The sequence below is a fragment of the Notolabrus celidotus genome, chromosome 6, assembly GCF_009762535.1.
Source record: "Notolabrus celidotus isolate fNotCel1 chromosome 6, fNotCel1.pri, whole genome shotgun sequence".
NCBI classification, from domain to species: Eukaryota; Metazoa; Chordata; class Actinopteri; order Labriformes; family Labridae; genus Notolabrus; species Notolabrus celidotus.
Window position 1 is genome coordinate 2,735,268 of NC_048277.1, and position 21,030 is coordinate 2,756,297.

The 21,030-nt window shown below is 41.5% G+C and overlaps 1 protein-coding gene across 1 annotated transcript; it reads left to right on the top strand.

Annotated features, from left to right (window-relative positions):
* Positions 1 to 2,902: 2,902 nt before the first annotated feature.
* On the top strand, positions 2,903 to 19,455 carry klhdc4 (kelch domain containing 4). The gene is made up of 13 exons (XM_034686713.1): positions 2,903 to 3,166; positions 3,387 to 3,478; positions 5,904 to 5,982; positions 6,100 to 6,198; positions 6,339 to 6,475; positions 6,712 to 6,804; positions 9,683 to 9,845; positions 9,928 to 10,006; positions 10,100 to 10,308; positions 11,217 to 11,439; positions 15,926 to 16,108; positions 16,289 to 16,411; positions 18,683 to 19,455. The coding sequence occupies exons 1-13, from the start codon at positions 3,068 to 3,070 to the stop codon at positions 18,853 to 18,855; spliced, it is 1,752 nt and encodes a 583-aa protein (XP_034542604.1). The 5' UTR covers positions 2,903 to 3,067; the 3' UTR covers positions 18,856 to 19,455.
* Positions 19,456 to 21,030: the final 1,575 nt, after the last annotated feature.

Consider the following 21,030-nt stretch of genomic DNA (forward strand, 5'->3'; position numbering starts at 1 on the left):
TTTATTATTCGTGCTCTGAAGCTCTCTGGCAGGATGTGCACGACTGGATTTACCCCAAACTGCTTCAGCAGATAAATAATCTCTAAAGGATATTACTGTGGATTTATCACGGACAATAAAAGGAATGAGTTTTTGGTAAACGTTATTCTGATTCTAGAGAAATCCTTTAAAAATGGCATCCAGGTTCTGAGTATTTTTAATGAGTCTCTGTCTCATGTCAAAGCCCTTAAAGGCTCATTCTAAGTCAACAGGTGATCATGCACTCATTTCAACATATTTATACATTTATATTCCATTTCTACCAACTCTGTTCACGCACATGCTGCTAAAAACCACACACTGCTCATTTAGAGACGGAGAAAATATGAATGCAAAGAAACTTAAAAATGTGATTTAAAGGAAAAGCCCTGACACTTTATGTTTTTTATTTTGTTCTGTGTCTCAAATTGTGTCTGTTTTAATTACCTGTGAATGATTACATGTGTACACTCATTGTTTGTATTGTGACTGTGATTCTCAACGACATTGGAAATGAGGGAAACCCCATGTCCTTTTGAGAATAGGTTTGAATTGAATTGAATGAATGCTGTTTTGAAAAAGTTGAATATGCAGCAGAAATGTTTGACAGATGTTGTGGAAAAGCTGTCACTAAACTGCTAATGCTGGTCTGAAACAGTTGAGTAATATAAGTCATGTAAGATATACACTACCAGTCTAAAGTGTCTTTGGTATTAATCTACAGTGTTTCAAATCATTTAAATGAATACAAACCCTTGAATGAGAAGGTGTTTCCAAACTTTTGACTGGTAGTGTATGTGGAATGTATTTTTGAAAAGCTGGAGCTAAACTGCTAATGCTATGTGCCGAAAAAATAGCACAATTTAATTATAAAAGATATAGTATTGTGGAAAGGGTGAAGCCAAACTGGAGAAAACCTTATGAATATTCTAAATATAGCTGAGAAGCTGAGGTTGCGCTATATTGTTGTGATTAACGGAGTAATGATAATGAGTAAAAATACAATTAAAGGATGAAATGAAAGTGATAAAGTAAAAGCTAAAGAAGAGGAGGTTGGAGGCAGGGGAGCGTAGTGGGGTGAAAAGTGGGACTGACTACCAAGGGCCCGAGTGTCTAGGGGGGGTCTTAATGGGCCTGAAATAAAATGTGTTTTCTACTTCTCTTTTGTTTTGTTTTGTTATACCTGCAATACGATAACTAAAATTGTCTGAATAAATAAACATACATTCAGAATTCCTTTCTTGAAAAAGGGGAGTCTCTGTTTACGTTTGGACTGCAGCTGTCTGTCAGCAGCAGGCCGCTCCTGGGGGGCTGAGTGGACAGCGGCTGAGCAACAGACCGTGAGCCTTGATCAATCAATGTTGATGTGCGATCAATAAGTTAAAAACGCATATACAATTGGTTATATTAGGCTGATGCATAAAAATGCTTGTCATTGTCATATTTTAGAGCATCAAGTCTGGCTGAATCTGAGTGAAAGTAAACTGTAGGTTTTTAGAGTTTTATTTGACTTCATGAGGGTAGATTATACCAAAGAATGCCCCCTTGTTGTTATTCAACAAGTCACTTGGCTTCAAATAATCTTGTTTAAAGAGGTGGACAGTAAAAATGATAATATTGATATGTAGCTTAGATTTGAGTCCATTAACCAGGATAGTTTTAAGCATATATTTTTGTATAATGCAAATAAAGCAGTATTATAGCAGCAAAGTTATATGTTGTAGTTGGCTGTGGTGATGGGGCCCACCGAGATATCTTTTCAGGGGGCCAAGAATTCCTGGGGACGCCCCTGGTTGTAGGTACAGAGGGATGCATAAGGAGTTGAAGAGGAGGATGAAGGACATTAGAAGTCACTTTTTATCATCTTTATTCATCTTCATCAATATTTCTCAATGGAAGAATCTCCTAATAGAACATATATCCCTAGAAAAACTTTCTGCCTCTCTCAATCACAAATCAGCTGACTTCTCTAAAACCTGGTCTACATTCATCAATAAACTTACCTCTATAACTGCCTGATTCCCAATCCACATCCACCACATGTGCACATGCGCACGCAAAGGCACACACAGACGCACACAGACGCACACAGACACACACACCCCTCTCCCTTTATGTCCCCTAACCGCACTCACACTCCCTCACTATACTATAAAACTTTAAATGTATGTCAACATCACTCAACATATTTGACACTCGACACTTAAGTGTTATTATTATTATTATTATTATTTTTAATGTACTTATTTTCTTTCTGTTATTATTATGTATATGCATGTGTGCATGTATGTGTATGTATGTGTATGTATGTATGTATGTATGTATGTATGTATGTATGTATGTATGTATGTATGTATGTATGTATGTATGTGTTTTTTTGTACACGTGTGGCTAAAATAAAATTTAAAAAAAAGAACGAAAAAAAGAAGAATTAATTTCTTTAAATAATAATAATAATAATAATAATAATAATAATAATAATAATAATAATAAAAATAATAATAATTATAATAATAATTGATATGACTTATTTCGCGCTTTTCTGGGTACTCAAAGATGCTTTACATAAAGTGCAAAAAAATAAATATATAAAGAAAACAATAAAAAATAAATAATGTTTTAAGAGTGCTTTAATACATTATTTAAAACATGTATTTTTCTTTGTGTGTGTTTGTTTGTATCCTGTTAACTGAACTGAAAACAAATGAAGAAAAAGGAAAAGAAAATCTCCTCCACTGTCCTCTGAACTCTCCTCCCTCCATCTTTTCCGGCAGACTCTAACCCGCCATACCTCCTCCGGCCCACCAGAGGGCGCTGTTTCACCTCCACACCGTACATCCTCCGGCCCACCAGAGGGCGCTGTTTCACCTCCACTCCGTACACACAGCACTGTCGTGTTGCCGGAAGTAAATCTCACACGGATGAGGAAGAGCCTCAGCGTGCCTGCAGCTCTGTGGAGACCCATGTGATAAAAACTTCAGCCTGAACAGAGAAAGTGTCAGTGATATTAAAAGAATTCTTCTGTATATGCAGGAGAAAGTCAGCAGACATGCCGAAGAAAGGCAAGAAGGAGACGAAGGTGAAGGGAGCGGAGAAGACAGCTGCCAAGATGGAGAAGAAGGTTTCAAAGAGGTCCAAACGAGATGAGGTAAATATATACAGGACACATGGTTTATACTATATTATTATTTTTTACTTTAAAAACAACTCTAAGATGAAGTTCTGCCTCATGTATGAACATTTAATCTCACTAGAAACTACTTTTTAATAGTTGTCTGTCTATAAATACTATATAATTATTTTATATAATCAAACCTGCAGCAGATTTCATCCCTCAGTTTCCCCTCTCCTCTCTCTGCTCTCCTCAGGAGGATCTGGAGGCCCTCATTGCTCAGTTTCAGAGTCTGGATGCAAAGAAGACCCAGGTAGTAGAGACGAAATGTTCTCCTCCATCACCCAGGTGACTGACTGATCTTTTTCTTTAACCTATTTTATCAGCTGGGTGATTTCTCTCTGTCAGAAGAAACCCTCAACTACATTGTGACATTCAGTACATGGTTTAATTTCTAGAACCAGGGTGACTGACTGAGATGACACATGTTTTTGATAACCAGTAGTGGTTATTGGTCTTATTCACCCTGCAGGGATTCTATAAAGCATCATTAACATCATCGAACAGGAGAAGTCCCACCAGATCTGACCAGATCTGCACTGATTTATATAATGTTAAAGTAAGGACACGAGTACTCTTTGGATTATTGGTTTATTGATTAAACGAGCCTATAAGTGACCAAAGGGGCAGTGACATGTTTGTCTTGTAGTGAGTGTCGCTCAGTTCTCCTCCCATATTTATCCACATGAATCATAAGTCTGATAGTAATTGTTTAATCACGTGATGATGACGTCAAATCAGCTGCTGTCATGCTTATCTCTTGTTGTCACACATGGTCCAAAGGGGTGTAACTTTAAGTGTTGTCAGCACTAAGAATTATGGGTAATTTCGCCTCAAACTGTCATTCACTACACCTCTTAACTGCACTTCATCTTATCCTGTTAATTTTATTATTATTATTTATTAACTGCACTATATCATACCTTGTCGGTTTTATCAGCCTCATTTTTAAAATGTACTTTTGAAACTCTGCCCTGTACTGTGACATTGAGTGCTGAGAAAGGCACCTTTGAATAAAATGTATTATTATTATTATTATTATTATTATTATTATTATTATTATTATTATTAATAAAGAATAAGATGACATCACATCAGAGAAAATACAAAACGGAAAAGGATAAATTAGGAACATTCACATAATAAATGAAAAAATAAATAAAAAACAATAAAAAATCAAATACAATTATAACAATAGATTATTGGAGACAAAATAAAAATAATAATAAATAAAAATAAAAGCGGTTAAAAGGATGTAGTCACATAAATGCAAGTCTGTAAAAACGAGTCTTAAAGCTGGGGTTTGGTAATCAGATTTAGATCCACTTTTTGTCATACTGGTTAAAATGATCTTTATGTCCTGATGGTAATCAATACATGATGTGTTCTTAAAAAAGAGGTAAAAAAAAAGCTGCTATCTACAGCCGGAGTAAACCTGGGAAAACACCAACCAATCACTGTTTTTTGGGTGCCAAAATTTTAAACCTATCAAATCCTGTCCTGCCCGCCTCCTGCGCGTACATTTCCCCGGCGTGTACTCCGAGTCCCCGTCTCCTGCCTCTGCTTCCCCTGACTCTACTGACTGCCCCTCTCGCTCGACCTCGGGCCTGTCCCCTCTGACTCGATGAGGTGCTTTGTCAGGACTGTAGTCCGGATCAGAGTCTAAAAAGCTCTCACCACTGGGCTCTGACAAGCAAAAGAATTAATGACATTCAGTAAGTCCTACAGAAATGCAGATGTATTGTAGCGTCCGTCCGGACGCTGTAGGGATGACGAGCCGATTGGTGAACACGTTGAGTTTTAATAACCGGTCACTGTCGGCCGTGATCACGCCAACCAACAAAACAACAATCAATGTTTGAATAAATGAAGAACTTCTCCTCTTGTCTCTCCTCTCTCCAGCTCACACACTCTACACCTCTCCTGATGCCTTCACTGACTGTCAACACTGTAGGAATTAAGAACATCTACACTGAACAGGTTTAACAAACAGTAGAGCTGTTACAGTATTATATATGTGTTATAACTTTTCTCCTGATCTCGTGTCACCAGTACAACTGGATAATGCTGGCATGACAGTTGTAAGTACTAACAGCAGCCATGTTTGTTTGTGTTTTTAACTTTCACTATGAGAATGTTTTGGTGAGGACGGGTTTTGAATCAGTCACCATCATATGGTCGCAAGTCAGCGGCGCTCGTGCATGTGAGGGGGGGGGGGGCTTCGTTTTGGAGGAGCTCTGAGGGAGGAGGGGAGGGGTTAGACGGAGTCCTGAAGACATGCTACATTCAAATTCATGCTAGTTTTCCGAGACTACCAACCCCAGCTTTAAGAAGAGATTTAAATTCTGGGCCGTTTCACTGAGTTAGGAACCTGCAAAACCAAAACGGACTATTCTAACGTGTTTTAACACTTCTTGTCTTCTTTTCTTTGCTGGGTGATAAAATCCAAACCTGGTCGCTCATCTCCACTGAAATACGGTCTAGTGACTTTACTTCAGTCCATGGTGTCAGGGTAAACTGACCCTTTTTAAGTCTTCGTTTAAATGTTTATTTACGGCGCTATGCTGCTATAAGGTTTCAGTACCCTTGATAGATTCATGAGTTTTCAAAGTCTGATATGATACCAGTGTTATTAAAACCTTTATGACTTTCAGCTGTAACACAATGTTTAAATGATTGTTTGTTTAATTTGATATCTTCTCATGTCTTTCAGACTCAGCGCGTCTCTCTCTCCTCACCCTGAGAAAGATGAGCTCATCCTGTTCGGAGGAGAATTCTTCAACGGGAAGAAGGTCACAAAAATACAGAACAAATGTTTCTTAATTAGAGATTTATGAAAACTGTATTGATTGCTCATACTTTTTTGATGAATCAGTTTTCTAAAGACCTTCATGTCCGTGTCTTTGCAGACGTACCTGTACAACGATCTGTATTTCTACAACATCAAGAAGAAGAGCTGGGTCAAATCAGAAATTCCCAACCCTCCTCCCCCGCGGTGCTCTCACCAGGTACTTCCAAAAAGACAATCCTCTTTAGGAGCGCACGCCCACACTGTAATCTCTCTCACAGATATAGATAAATGTGCTTTTCTTCACTATTTAACAACTTAACAACTCTGTCTAACTCCTCTTTCCCCTCCCTCTCTAAGGCGGTGGTTGCACCACAGGGTGGGGGTCAGCTCTGGGTGTTTGGGGGGGAGTTCGCCTCTCCAAACGGGGAACAGTTCTACCACTACAAGGACCTATGGGTGCTGCACCTTGCAACAAACACCTGGGAGAACATTAAGTATGTGCACTGGATCAAAAATTAAATAATGGACATGAAGTTTGAAAAATAGAAGAAAATCTGAATCACTTTGTCCTCCCTTTGAATCTGAATGTAACACGTTGATTGTTTAATAAATATATTCATAGGGTCACTGCTGAAGTGAGTTAAAGTAAAGTCCAGTTAATGTGCTTCCTCTGTATTTAGATTATGATCACCTGAGTGTCATTGATAAGAATAAGTCCATTGTTTTTCAGAGCACCTGGTGGTCCGTCAGGCCGCAGTGGCCACAGGATGGTCCTCTGCAAGAATCAGCTGCTGGTGTTTGGAGGATTCCATGAGAGTACCAGGTAAACACACTGTTAGCCAGTCTGAGGCTGTTTTCAAACCTCCTTCTATACTATCAGTACGTACTGATTTGGTCTAAATTCAGTATGTAGTATGTGAACGAGAGTAAAATCTGCAGGATGACAAAACTACTCAGATGTCGTACTGATTCAGGAACATGTCTCAGTCTGCAGCGGACCAGTCTCCCTCACGTTCTGTTTCCCACAATGCAAAGTGCTAACCTCCTTCTTCTTTTTTCCGTATATGACGGGGGAACTCAGTTTTTAGGTGCTGTGAAAATTAGTAAATTCCATATAAACCACTTCTTAACTTTTTAAATCATAAGTGATGTTAAAGAAGCAGTTTATCTATCAGCTCGGTCGTTGTTTACTTCCGCTTTCTGAAACTGGAAATCCAACAACGCCTGACCCAGCATCCTGTAGACCAGATCCAACAGAACAGACAGACTACTGACTCCATTCGATCTGCAGAGTCCCTCTCTACTTTCAAAAGACTGCTAAAGACCCAGCTCTTTAGGAAGCACTATGCACTTAGCTAGACTGTTCTCCACTGTTGTCCCCAGTGGCAGATCATGTCTTCCAGCTACAGTTGACTCGCACTGTCCTGCTCTACTCTGGGAATCTGTGTTCAGGTCTGGAGGGACCCAGCACTTGGTACTTTGGTCATTATTGTGGTGATGTTAATTGTTGATGATGATAATGGAAGGTCTTAAATGGTTTGGTTGCTTCATTGTAGATGTTCCTTATTTTGAAAAAAATAAATAAAAAATTCCTTATTTACTTTTGTGCATTGCCTTTACACTGCTTGGCAGTACCTGCACCCAAATTGACTTGAAGCACTTTGTTCTCTTACTGATCTTGTTTCCTCTTGTTTAGATCTTTGCTTGTGTTGTTCTTGTTCTCGTATGTACGTCGCTTTGGATAAAAGCGTCTGCTAAATGACATTGTAACATTGTAACATTGTACCTTCAAACGCAGTATGTAGAAGGCAGTACTTACTGCATACTGCATTCATAGGATGTATGTAGCAGGAGGTTTAGAATACAGCCTGACTTTGATACAGGCCAAAGGAAGTCTGCCTCTTCCACATCCTGTTAGCTACAATCCCCATATCTAAAAGAGTTTGGACTAGTTGTCTAAAGTAGATTTTTATATTTTATAATAATTTAAAGCTACATTTAATTCAAATTAATGCAAAGACGACATGTCAGATGTTGAAAATGAGAAATGTTCATTTTTGTGTTTCAATATGTTTATTAAGAAAAACAAGATCTCCACAAAGCATCCACATAGACATTCAATTTTCATATAACAGTACAATTCAAAGGCCTGATCTCACAAACTACATTATCACTGAGTCGGATTATTCATTCCTTATCATCAGGTAAAACTGTCTTCACCTGAGCATCAAGCTTCTTCTGCTTCCTTCTTCTTCCAAAGTAGGAGGATCAGTTTCTTAGCAGTAAGCAGCCCATAAGATGAAAGACATTGTTATGTAATTATGATCTATTTAAATTTGATGACAGCAACATTTTTCAAAAAAGTCAGGTTAGGGTCAATTTAAACATTAAAGGGAAGACATAATTGGGAAACAATAGAAGACAACTTCTCAGAAGTGCCCAGAAGCTCGCTCTCTTGGAGGGAGAACGTCCTGAAGAATATAACATGATTTTTATAACTCCCTTTCAGATTATATATCAACACACATGGTGTTAAAGAGATTTTGGAAAGAATAAAGCCAACCTCTGTGATTTTCTAGGACTGCCTTTTAATCAATCTTTACTGAATTTAAATACAGACATGACAGGAGCAAGTCTAAAAGGTACTGACATTTTCATTTTGAGTATTCTGTTTGGGAAAAATAAAGGATCATTTTCATATCAAACAAAAAACACAACTAGAGGTTGGCTAAAAACTGAGACACCCAAGGTTAAGGATTGGTATCCATCCATCCATCCATCCATCCACCCACCCTTCCATCCATCCATCCATCCATCCATCCATCCATCCATCCATCCATCCATCCATCCATCCATCCATCCACCCACCTATCCATCCATCCATCCATCCACCCACCCACCCACCCACCTATCTATCTATCTATCTATCTATCTATCTATCTATCTATCTATCTATCTATCTATCCATCTATCCATCTATCCATCTATCCATCTATCCATCCATCCATCCATCCATCCATCTATCCATCCATCCGCCCACCCATCCGCCCACCCATCCGCCCATCTACCCACCCACCCATCTACCCACCCACCCACCCACCTATCTATCTATCTATCTATCTATCTATCTATCTATCTATCTATCTATCTATCTATCTATCTATCTATCTATCTATCTATCTATCTATCTATCTATCTATCTATCCATCCATCCAATCACCCATCCATCCATCAGTCAGTTCTGTTACTCACTCAGACACACACTATGGAAAAGTCAACTCATCATCAGACTTGAGCTTGAAAAATATATTTAAAGAATTTGAGAGAAATGGATATAATGTTTAGCGCGAATTTGACTAGATGCTTCAAAAATTCAGTAGATTAATAATTGTAAAGTTACTCACTGTTGTTAATGATTGTGTTTTAAAGGACTGATTCACAGTGTAAGGCTCTGACTGGTTTAGAAAAGAGTGGAGGCGTGTACACAAACTGGATTTGTGAACTCTATGTCGGGGTAGATACGACATCTTACTTCCTGTCCTGTATTTTCTTTATTTATTATTTAATTCTTCAAAGAAAATGTTCGTTTAGTTTTAAGATGCCTGATGGTGCTTCAACTAAAAGAGAGTGAAGAGGAGTTTTCATGATCCTGATGAGTCTGAGTGAAGTAATCTTTCATTTTTCCCCTCTCCCGCCTGCAGAGATTTTATCTACTTCAATGACGTCCACTCTTTTTCCTTGGACACCTACTCCTGGTCCCGCCTCGCTCCACAAGGACTCCCCCCCTCCCAACGCTCGGCCTGTCAGATGACCTCCACTGTTGATGGTACAGGTGTCATCATCTACGGGGGATACTCTAAAGTGGTGTGTATGTCTGAAAGTGTATCTCTGTAAGAGGACTAGTGAGGATGTGGTCTGAGATGTAATCCTGTGTGTTTTGTGTTAGAGAGTGAAAAAGGACGTGGAGAAGGGGACTATCCACTCTGACATGTTCCTCCTGAAGCGAGAGGGGAAAGACGGCCAAGGTACGAACACATCACGCACAGAGAGCGCTGCTGGAGGCTGGAACAGAGATGTTGAGTCCTGACTTCACTCCTGACTGTTTCTTTGTCCTCCAGAGAAGTGGACCTGGTCCAGAGTAAGCCCCTCTGGGAACAAGCCTCCTCCCCGCTCCGGCTTTTCGTTCGCAGTGGGCTCAGCAGGGCGAGCGGTGCTGTTTGGTGGCGTTCGTGACGAGGAAGAGGATGAGTCTTTGGAGGGAGATTTCTACAATGATCTTTACCTGTACGATACAACGAAGAACCGCTGGTTCCCAGGACAACTCAGGGTAAGATCCAAGACCACCAACCTGGAATTTAAATTTAGAATGGAGTTCAAATACCAACGGTATCTTTGAGTTATCTGTCTTCACACACCATAACAAATGAGATCATGCTAACGGCCATCAATCGATCTTTATTAATGTATCACCAAATCCCAACAAATGTTCTCCTCAGGCTCTCTCCAAACAGAGCAGGTCTAGACATTTTTAGCAAGTTACAGTGGCAAGGACAAACTTCCTTTAACAGGCAGAAACCTCCAGCAGGACCAGACTCATGTTAGACACACATCTGCTGAGACCGTGTTGGAGAGAGGGATAGAGGGAGATGAAGAGAGAGAGAGATGATAGTGGGGAGACGGATAGTAGTAGTTGTATCAGCTGGAGTCTGGCACGTCCACAGCAGCAGAGATCCAGAGGAACCTACGAGACAAGGGAGCTCAGTGACTTAGAAAGGTCTATGGTTAGTAACTTTAATGGGACAGGAAGAGTTAAAGTAAGAGACAGCAGAGAGAGGAGAGAGAGGGAAAGACAGGATTGGAAAGTTTGAAGCCTACTCTTAATTTCAGTATCACAAACTCCCCCCTTCAACCAAACAAAGTTAATGCACCCAGGTTTGAAGCAAATGTTTGATGAAGCATACATGCCATACTTTTACATTCGACTCACATTGTGGAAGACACTCTGGTAGATGATGGTAAATGTTTTTTAGGTACATTAACTTCTTCTTGGAAAGGCGGTTTACAAAGCAGGGAGTGTTAGCAGACGGTTTGAAGGACGCTAATTGAGGCAGAAACTGAAGTAGAAATCAGAGCAAGTTTAAATGAAAGGGTCTTGTTTCTTAATAATATACCAACATGGCACGACTACATAACCTCTGTGTGGGATCGTTTATCGTTGCGTTTCTGTCTATCCAGGGAAACAAGTCAGAGAAGAAGAAAAGACGGAGGGGGCAGAAGGGTGAAGCAGAGGAGGAGGGTGAAGCAGGGGAGGAGGAGGAGGCGGAGAAACCTCAAGCGCCCACAGAGATTGTCAAAGAGATCGTCTCCGAGGACGGAACAGTGATGACCATCAAGGAAGTGGTCCCTGGAGCTCAGGAGGAGGAGCCTGAGGAAGAGCCGAAGGAGGAGGAGGAGGATGGTAAGACTAACACAAAAACACACACTGACATGAGCTACATTTCACAAACAGCTGAGACTCTGAGAAGGATGAGAAGAGAAACAGAGTGGGATGATTTGAACATTGAAGCCTCTATTTTAACTGAAAGTAGCACAAAGACAACATCAGAATCAGAATCAGAATCAGAAATACTTTATTTATCCCAGGGGGGGAATTCAGTCATTACAGTTGCTCTATACACAATAAGTTATACAAATACAATAATAAGCTGTGTGTAAAATAAATACATGGTTGAAGTCCCCGGAGATCAGGAAGAGGGCACTCTGGTGGTCTGACTGGAGATCAGGAAGAGGGCACTCTGGTGGTCTGTCTGGAGATCAGGAAGAGGGCACTCTGGTGGTCTGTCTGGAGATCAGGAAGAGGGCACTCTGGTGGTCTGACTGGAGATCAGGAAGAGGGCACTCTGGTGGTCTGTCTGGAGATCAGGAAGAGGGTACTCTGGTGGTCTGTCTGGAGATCAGGAAGAGGGCACTCTGGTGGTCTGTCTGGAGTTCAGGAAGAGGGCACTCTGGTGGTCTGTCTGGAGATCAGGAAGAGGGTACTCTGGTGGTCTGTCTGGAGATCAGGAAGAGGGCATTCTGGCTGTCTGACTGGAGATCAGGAAGAGGGCACTTTGGTGGTCTGACTGGAGATCAGGAAGAGGGCACTCTGGTGGTCTGTCTGGAGATCAGGAAGAGGGCACTCTGGTGGTCTGTCTGGAGATCAAGAAGAGGGCACTCTGGTGGTCTGTCTGGAGATCAGGAAGAGGGCACTCTGGTGGTCTGTCTGGAGATCAGGAAGAGGACACTCTGGTGGTCTGTCTGGAGATCAGGAAGAGGGCACTCTGGTGGTCTGTCTAGAGATTAGGAAGAGGGCACTCTGGTGGTCTGTCTGGAGATCAAGAAGAGGGCACTCTGGTGGTCTGTCTGGAGATCAGGAAGAGGGCACTCGTGGTCTGTCTAGAGATTAGGAAGAGGGCACTCTGGTGGTCTGTCTGGAGATCAAGAAGAGGGCACTCTGGTGGTCTGTCTGGAGATCAAGAAGAGGGCACTCTGGTGGTCTGTCTGGAGATCAGGAAGAGGACACTCTGGTGGTCTGTCTTGAGATCAGGAAGAGGGCACTCTGGTGGTCTGTCTGGAGATCAGGAAGAGGGCACTCTGGTGGTCTGTCTGGAGTCTGGCTATGGCAGTGTTGAGAACGTTGGACGCCGTAGTCTGGTTGGCAGAGGGGGGATGTAAACAGCTACCAGTATGACATGTGAGATCTCCCTGTGCAGATAATATGGTAGGAGGCTCACAGCACTCTCGTTGCTATCCCGGTCTGCCCGGATAGTCTGGAAGCCGTCAATGGAGACGTTGTGGTCGGGAATATCCTGATGCAGCCACGTTCCCTTCAAGCACACCATGCTACATTCCTGAAACTCCGTCTGATTCCTGGCTAGTCCTGTTAGCTCGTCCATCTTATTATCCAGAGGTCTCATGTTGCCCATGATGAGAGAGGAGAGACACGGCTTCTACTCCTCTCCATAAACCTCCGTCTCCTTATACCAGCTCTCCTCTTCGTAGCAAATGTTAAACGTGAGAAAGTCAATAGTTCTTGTAGAATTGTATGCCTCTTTTTGAAATGATGCCAGCAACGTGCTTCAAAAAGGTTGAGACTGTGGCGACAGTTGGTGGAACATCTGCCTATTAATAAGAGTCATAACAACTGGTCAGTAACATCATTAGGTATTAAATGAGCCTCTCTGAGAGGCAAGGGTTCCCCCCCTGGTGTAAGACTGGTGCAGCAGTAACTCAGGAACAATGGGCCTCATTTACTTCCTAAGTTTGTTCTTAAATTTGTTCTTAAGAAAAGTCTGCAGCAGATTCATGAACCTTTTCTGAAACCCCAGAATTGTTTGCACCTGGGCTCTTAAAGCTAGGGTTGGTAGTCACAGAAAACTAGTATGAATCTGAATGTAGCATTTCCTCAGGACTCCGTCTAACCCCTCCCCCCTCCCCTCGGAGCTCCTCCAAAATGACGCCCCCGCTCACATGCACGAGCGCCGCTGATTCATGACCATATGATGGTGACTGATTCAAAACCGGTCCTCAGCACATGGTTTGTGTTTTGCACTACATCAACTCATGTCTCACTCAGCGGTAAGAAAACACCAAAACATTCTCATAGTGAAAGTTAAAAACACAAACAAACATGAAATGTACGCTCTGCAGGAGGCGGGCAGAACGGCAGGACAGGATTTGATTGGTTTCATCATTTGGCTCCTGATGGCAGGGATTGGTTGGTGTTTTCCCAGGTTTACTCCGGCTGTAGATAGCATCTTTTTTTTACCTCTTTTTTAAGAACACATTATGTATTGATTACCATCGGGACATAAAGATCATTTTAACCAGTATAACAAAAAGTGGATCTAAATCTGACTACCAACCCCAGATTTAAATGGACGGATACCGTGTCTTTTTTAAATTTAAAGCTCATGCTCGCTGAGCCTGATTTACATTGGTGAACACTCCTCTATATGGCCATCTCTAAGGGCATGAGACTGCAGTTCTGTGAGCACAGAAATCACACTAGAACAGAGAAGTGGAGAGAAACACATTCTGAACCGCCCGCCCACTGATCTCAAAATAAAGAATTACTTCAGTTATCCTGAAAAGGAGGTGGTGCTGCTGGAAGTAAAACACAAACAGGATGATTTATCACATTTAGCAGCTCCACTATGGAGATGTAAAATAGTTGCAACAAACAGATGCATTTGATGTTGTCAGAGAGGGAAGTCATCAGAAAGGCCTTGCTATAATCAGAATAAACCAAAGAACGCACACCAGAAAAGAACTTGTTTTTCCAGAGTGAGTACAGTGTAGAGTGTTCAATCATTCTGAAAGCTGCTGAAACAACATGAGACAGATTTGTCATTAAATAGCAATGAGCAAAAGTAGGTTAAATTTTTTCTTGTCAACAGATGTCATCATTTAAGTCCTAGCCTACATCACTGTCTTATGTAAGCTGGTACATTTGGTGTCGTGTCTACTGCTTCCATTAGTGGACATGACACCGCGGCACAGGGTTAGTGGACACGGTGCCGCCGTTTTTGTCTTTGGAGCGCCCATGACTTCAATTTCAGAGCGCTTCTCTCCAGCGTTTACTGTTGCTAGGTTAAGAAAGTCATCCCACTGCACTTTCACTCCCCTCAGTAGAGACTGTGCTGTTTTAAAATGCTCTGTATGCTTCATACTTTCTTTCTTTCAACAACATTTCATCAAGAAACTGTAAAACTGTTGATATAAATCGTGTCAGAGCATCAGCAGCAGATCTAAACTCTAAAATTGTACCTCGAGAAAACAAGGGTGACAACTTTTCTTCTCCGTACGGACCTCAACTAGTGTTGTTGACAAAGCTGATATCAGAAGTCCCGCCCCTTCTTGATTCTGATTGGTCGGTGATCAAGAAGTTAAATTGACGAGCACAGAAATGTTCCAACAGTGGAACTGTTTTGAGCTGAGAGCGCTGAGACAGAAACTCAGCTGGCGCTGAGGACGCCGAGCACTAAATACGCTGAATCACATCGGGTTTGAATCATAGACTGTATAAATAATGGACTTAGCATCCGTGACGTCACCCATCTGTTTCTGAAGCCCTGTTTTGGCGGGAGCCATATTGAAATGTTGAACTCAACCTAACTTCTGTGGAGCCAGTGTGACGTAAAGAGGCACGCCTTTAGCCTCCTAGCCCACAGCTACAGTGTTCCCTCCTGTCAAGTCAGCTGTGCCTCTCATTGGAAGACTTGTAATCTTACTATCTTCGAAATTGCTGCATTATGAAAAAATTCACCCCCCGTACAGTGTGTGCCGATCCAGAAATGATCTATCCAGATGCTGTAAAGATTGTCTTCTTTGAATGGGTGTGTATGTGGTTTCTAAAGTGGACACTCGATGTATTGCAGTTTATAACACTTCTGCATGGGCTTCATATTTTGAGACCAGAGGTTGCCGCTTGGTCTTGACCCACACTTTGGAAACCCCTGAATTAGAGCACATGGCAGGGGTAACCTGCATGTGTGTGAAAGAACCATTGATGATGAAAGATAAACAGGTTTTGGAGCATCACATGCTGCCAGGTAGACACAGTCTCTTTCAGAGGAGGTCTTGCTTTTCTCATTAAGATTTTACTCTTACTCCACATTCTGCACATAGAACAACAGCTGGGTCCGGTAGTAGAGATGTCCGGGTGCAGTTCCAATTACAGCAGCTGAAGTCCTTCATCAAGTCCTACAAACAAGAACTGGAAAAACATTCCTTAAATCTTAAATAAGCAAGTCATCCTCTGAAAACAATTAGATTTCTCTCTTTCTACGTGTGATTTGTTGTCTTTGTGCTGTTTTAAATAAATGTCCCGGCTCTTTCAGAAATGGAGTAATGTGTAAAAAAAGGAGTGAGTTAAGACGAATACATGTTGTTTGTCTCCTCAGACTCAGCTCCCTTGGTGGAGCCATGCCCGAGGTCCAACGCCATGGCCACAGCCAGTCAGGGTAAGCTCTTCATCTACGGGGGGATGTTCGAGGTCGGAGACCGCCAGTTCACTCTGAATGACCTCTACAGCCTGGACCTCCATAAGATGGACCAGTGGGAGGTTCTAGTGGAAATAGACCCAAGTAAGTACACACTAATGTGAGGGCTGTGTGAGGTAAAATGTAGACAAACAGAGGTGTGACGTGTCTCTGTCCTGTTCACAGTCAGTGTCAGCAGCGTTCTGTTGTGTTGACATGGACTGGAAGGAGACGTGAGAAAGATCGGTGCCATGTTTTATTTAGATTACTGCTTTGTTTCCACAGAGGCCCAGGAGTGGCTGGAAGAGTCTGAGTCAGAGGACGATGATGAGGAGGAAGAAGAGGCAAAGGGAGCAGAAGGAGAGGAAGAGTCAGAGGAGGAATGCGAAGATGAGGAGGACAGTAAGGGTAAGGAAGGCCAGGGGTTTTTCTGCCTCTTCACTGTCTTTGGCTCGTCTGTGTTTTTTTTACACTATTTGAATTAACATTGAGTAACAGGTATAATATACACACCTGAAGGAAACATGCACTCCCTGCATTTAATTACAACCCTGATTCCAATAAAGTTTGGACACAGTGTGAAAAGTTGATGGTTAGCACATCATTGAAACATTACATCAAATTCAAACATACCAAATACTGAAACTCAATTTTATTGAATTTTTAAAAATACATTCTTAACTTAAATTTGATGCCAACAACACGTTTGAAAAGAGTTTGGACAGGGACAACAAAACACTGAAACTGTTCTATACATAGACATATGTCAATGTCACCGCCATCTTGGTAGGGGCATTCTGGAAAGATGCACATACACATGTATGTAGAAAAATGCCTCTTGACTGTACAGTCATGGCCAAAAGTTTTGAGAATGACACAAATATTACATTTTCACAAAGTCTGCTGCTTCAGGGTTTTTAGGTGTTTTTGTCAGATGTTTCTATGGTATAATGAAATACAATTAGAAGCATTTCATAAGTATCAAAAGCTTTTATTGAGAATTACACAGAATTCATGCAATAAGTCAATATTTGCAGTGTTGACCCTTCTTTTTTAAGACCTCTGCAATTCTCCCTGGCATGCTGTCAATCAACTTCTGGACCAAATCCTGACTGATGGCAGTCCATTCTTGCATAATCAATGCTTGGAGTTTGTCAGAATTTATGGGTTTTTGATTGTCCACCCGCCTCTTGAGGATTGACCACAAGTTCTCAATGGGATTAAGATCTGGGGAGTTTCCTGGCCAAGGACCCAAAATCTTAATGACTTTAACTTCTCCCAACCATCCAAACTGCCCTTGGATGGTTGGGAGAAGTTGCTCTCGGAGGACGTTCTGGTACCATTCTTTATTCATGGCTGTGTTTTTAGGCAAGATTGTGAGAGAGCCCACTCCCTTGACCGAAAAGCAACCCCACACATGAATGGTCTCAGGATGCTTCACTGTTGGCAAGAGACAGGACTGATGGTAACGCTCACCTCGTCTTCTCCGAACAAGCCTTCCTCCAGATGCCCCAAACAATCGGAAAGGGGATTCATCAGAGAAAATGACTTTACCCCAGTCCTCAGCAGTCCAGTCCCTGTACCTTCTGCAGAATATCAGTCTGTCCCTGATGTTTTTACTGGAGAGAAGTGGCTTCTTTGCTGCCCTCCTTGACACCAGGCCTTCCTCCAAAAGCAAGCTCTGCACTGGTGGTGGCCCGATCCCGCAGCTGTAACACCTTCAGGAGACGGTCCTGGCGCTTGCTGGACTTTCTTGGGCGCCCTGGAGCCTGTTTGGCAACAATTGAACCTCTCTCCTTGAAGTTCTTGATAATTGGATAGACGGTTGACTGAGGTGCAATCTTACTCGCTGCTATAAACTTCTCTGTTAGGCCCTTTTTGTGCAATGCAATGATGGCTGCATGTGTTTCCTTGCAGGTAACCATGGCTAACAGATGAGGAACAATGGTGTCATGCACCATCTTCCTTTTAAAGTGTCCAGTCACTCAATCATGACAGATTGATCGCCAGCCTTGTCCTCATCAACACCCACACCTGTGTTAATGTGTGTGACACCTGTGTGTCATTGAAATGATGTTAGCTGGTCCTTTTGTGGCAGGGCTGAAATGCAGTGGAAATGTGTTTTTGGTGATAAAGTTCATTTTTAAGGCAAAGAGGGACTTTGCAATTCATTGCAGTTGAGCTGATCACTCCTCATAACATTCTGGAGTATATGCAAATTGCCATTATAAAAACTGAAATAGCAGACTTTGAGAAAATTAATAGTTGTGTCATTCTCAAAACTTTTGGCCATGACTGTAGCCCATCTGATAATACTGGCCACATTTTGACATCCTACCTATATTAAATCTAGTGTTTACATCTTTTTAAACCTCATTCACAGCTAAGCTGTACTTTTTAAACACTAGACACCTGAGAGTTGCTTGCTAAAGGTACTCCTCCTCTAAAAGTCCTGCCTACATTTGATAAGGTTTTATACCACAGCTGCAGTGAAAACATGTCCAAATAAAAAGGTAATCTTAGATTGTGTATCAGTCTGTAGCTCTTAGTGCTGAATTAAACGGTACTCTTCATCATGTTTTTAACAGGAAACAGAAATCCCTTCACTTGTTTAAATTTACTGAGAACAAAATGGTTTCACGAAGCTTTAACCTCTCCTACAATGTGGGTGTGTTCCAGATGGAGAAGACCATCCTGCAGTGAAGGAGGAGGAGACAGTAACTGATTACCAGAATCGAACAGAGGGGTACTGGATAGGACTGGCCCGGGCCAACATGGGCCCAGACGTCAAGGACAAAAAAGTTGCCAAGGTCGCCCTTGCTATGGCTAAAGTCTTCTATGAGGACAAGTAATGGGATTACCAATTCTTTGAGTGACTGTGAGTGTGAGTGTGAGTGTGTGTGTGTGTGTGTGTGTGAGTGTGAGTGTGTGTGTGTGTGTGTGTGTGTGTGGGGGGGGGGTTTCATTTGTTGTCAAAATTATGAATCCTGTAATTTAAACTGTCCTGCAAAATAATACACAAATCCTGTGAAGTTACAGAGAAGCTTAAAATGAAAACCAAAAAACATCTTCCAACTGAAACTGGTACTCTGAGTGTTTTATATTTGTACCTGTATCACTGCTGTCTTGTCTTGGAGCAACATTTTCTACAGGTGAGTCATAAAGAGCATTTGTCTTTGCTTTAAACTGATGGACTGAAGGCTCTTTCTTCCTCACATTTTATAAAACTTGCAGAATGCCTTACCAGCCTCCTTCTTTGGCTGTTTGATTTGAGAACAGAAATACAAAACTTATATGAAGTTGATTTTGTATCATATTGTAAGGCATTTAAGAAGAAGCATGGAATGGTCATTTCTTCATCTCAAACAAAATAACAGTGGTGTGTTTTCTACAACAAAACTTGTCTCAATAACTCGTCATGTGTCCTTGAGAATAAATTACAGCTTGACGACAACGCTTCATTCTGGTCACAAGTCGACTTATCGTCTGCTGAGGCGTTCCTCTCTTCTTGAAGGGCTGCCCTCAGGTCATTCAGGTTCTGGCGTGCATGGTTACGACCCTCTACACAACGTCTCAGTCCTGCTGTTGATGGATTGTTAGGAGTCATCTTGGTCTCATGATAAGATAAGATATACTTTATTTGTCCCTCGTTGGGGGAAATTCTTTACTTTTTGATGTCAGAATGTGAACAGCATGATGAAGAGGACGGCTTCAATATTACGTGCTGGACTCCAGCGGCAACAGCTACTACTACTCGTCTCATCACTATCACCGCTCCCTCTCTCTCTTATTCTCCTCTATCCCTCTTTCCAGACCCAACTCGGTCGAGGCAGATGTCTGTCTAACATGAGTCTGGTTCTGCTCGAGGTTTCTGCCTGTTAAAGGAAGTTTGTCCTCTCCGCTGTAACTAGCTAAATACTGCGAGGTGCAATGCTCATGGTGGATTAAGGTGAGGTCAGACTTCTCCTGTCTTGGTGTTGGGTCTCTGTTCATAATTTGACATAGAGTGGTCTAGACCTGCTCTGTTTGTAAAAGAGTCTTGAGATAGCATTTGTTGTGATTTGGCGCTATACAAATAAAGATTGATTGATTGATTGATTGAAATACAAACCATAACATTTAGTGGTGGATTTATGGATCAGACACTTGTTGATCACCTTGTTAGAGAACAGCATAATAATCAAAGTACTGAAACAATTAACGGCTGGACATGTGGATTCAAAAGTTTGGAGAAGGTCAAATTAGGTTCACTTTTAAGGGTTAGAGTGCATTTTATCTATCAATCAATCAATCAATCAATCAATCAATCAATCAATCAATCAATCAAGCTTTATTTATATAGCACCTTTCATAAAAATCAAATGCAATTCAAAGTGCTTTACAGAGACTGAAAACAAGAAAAAGCAGAAGTAGAATAATAGCAAAACATACTTCATATAAAAACAAAAGTGGATTTTAAAATAGGCACTAATGCACACGTAACTAAATTAAGTTAAATATCAAAATAATAATAATAATAATTAATAATAATAATAATAATATAGATAGTTATAATAAATAAATAAAAAAGGGTAGGTGCCGTGTGTTAAGGTTTGTTGTCCTGCTAGAAGATGAACCTCCACCCCAGTCTCAAGTCTTTTACAGCCTCTAACAGGTTGTCTTCCAGGATGGTCCTGTATTTAGCTCCATCCATCTTCCCATCAGCTCTGACAGCTTCCCTGTCCCTGCTGAAGAAAAGCCTCCACACAGCATGATGCTTCCACCACCATGTTTCAGGATGGGGATGGTGTGTTCAGGTTTATGCACAGTGTTAGGTTTCTGCCACACATAACTTTTGGATGCAGGCCAAAAAGATGAATTTTGGGATGATCTGAGCAGAGCACCTTCTTCCACGTTTGCTGTGTCCCCACGGGGCTTGTACCAAACTTTAAATGGGACGTCTTATTGCTTTCTTTCAATAATGACACTCTTCCATGAAAGCCAGATTTGTGGAGTGCAGGACTAATATTTGTCCTGTGGACAGATCC

What these genes read in the sequence shown, in the direction of transcription:
- klhdc4 (XM_034686713.1), top strand. Translation starts at nt 3,068, where the DNA reads ATGCCGAAGAAAGGCAAGAAGGAGACGAAGGTGAAGGGAGCGGAGAAG. An exon ending in AATTCTTCAACGGGAAGAAG is followed by an intron (nt 5,983 to 6,099) that starts GTCACAAAAATA and finishes GTGTCTTTGCAG; the next exon opens with ACGTACCTGTACAACGATCT. An exon ending in TCTAGTGGAAATAGACCCAA is followed by an intron (nt 16,109 to 16,288) that starts GTAAGTACACAC and finishes TTGTTTCCACAG; the next exon opens with AGGCCCAGGAGTGGCTGGAA.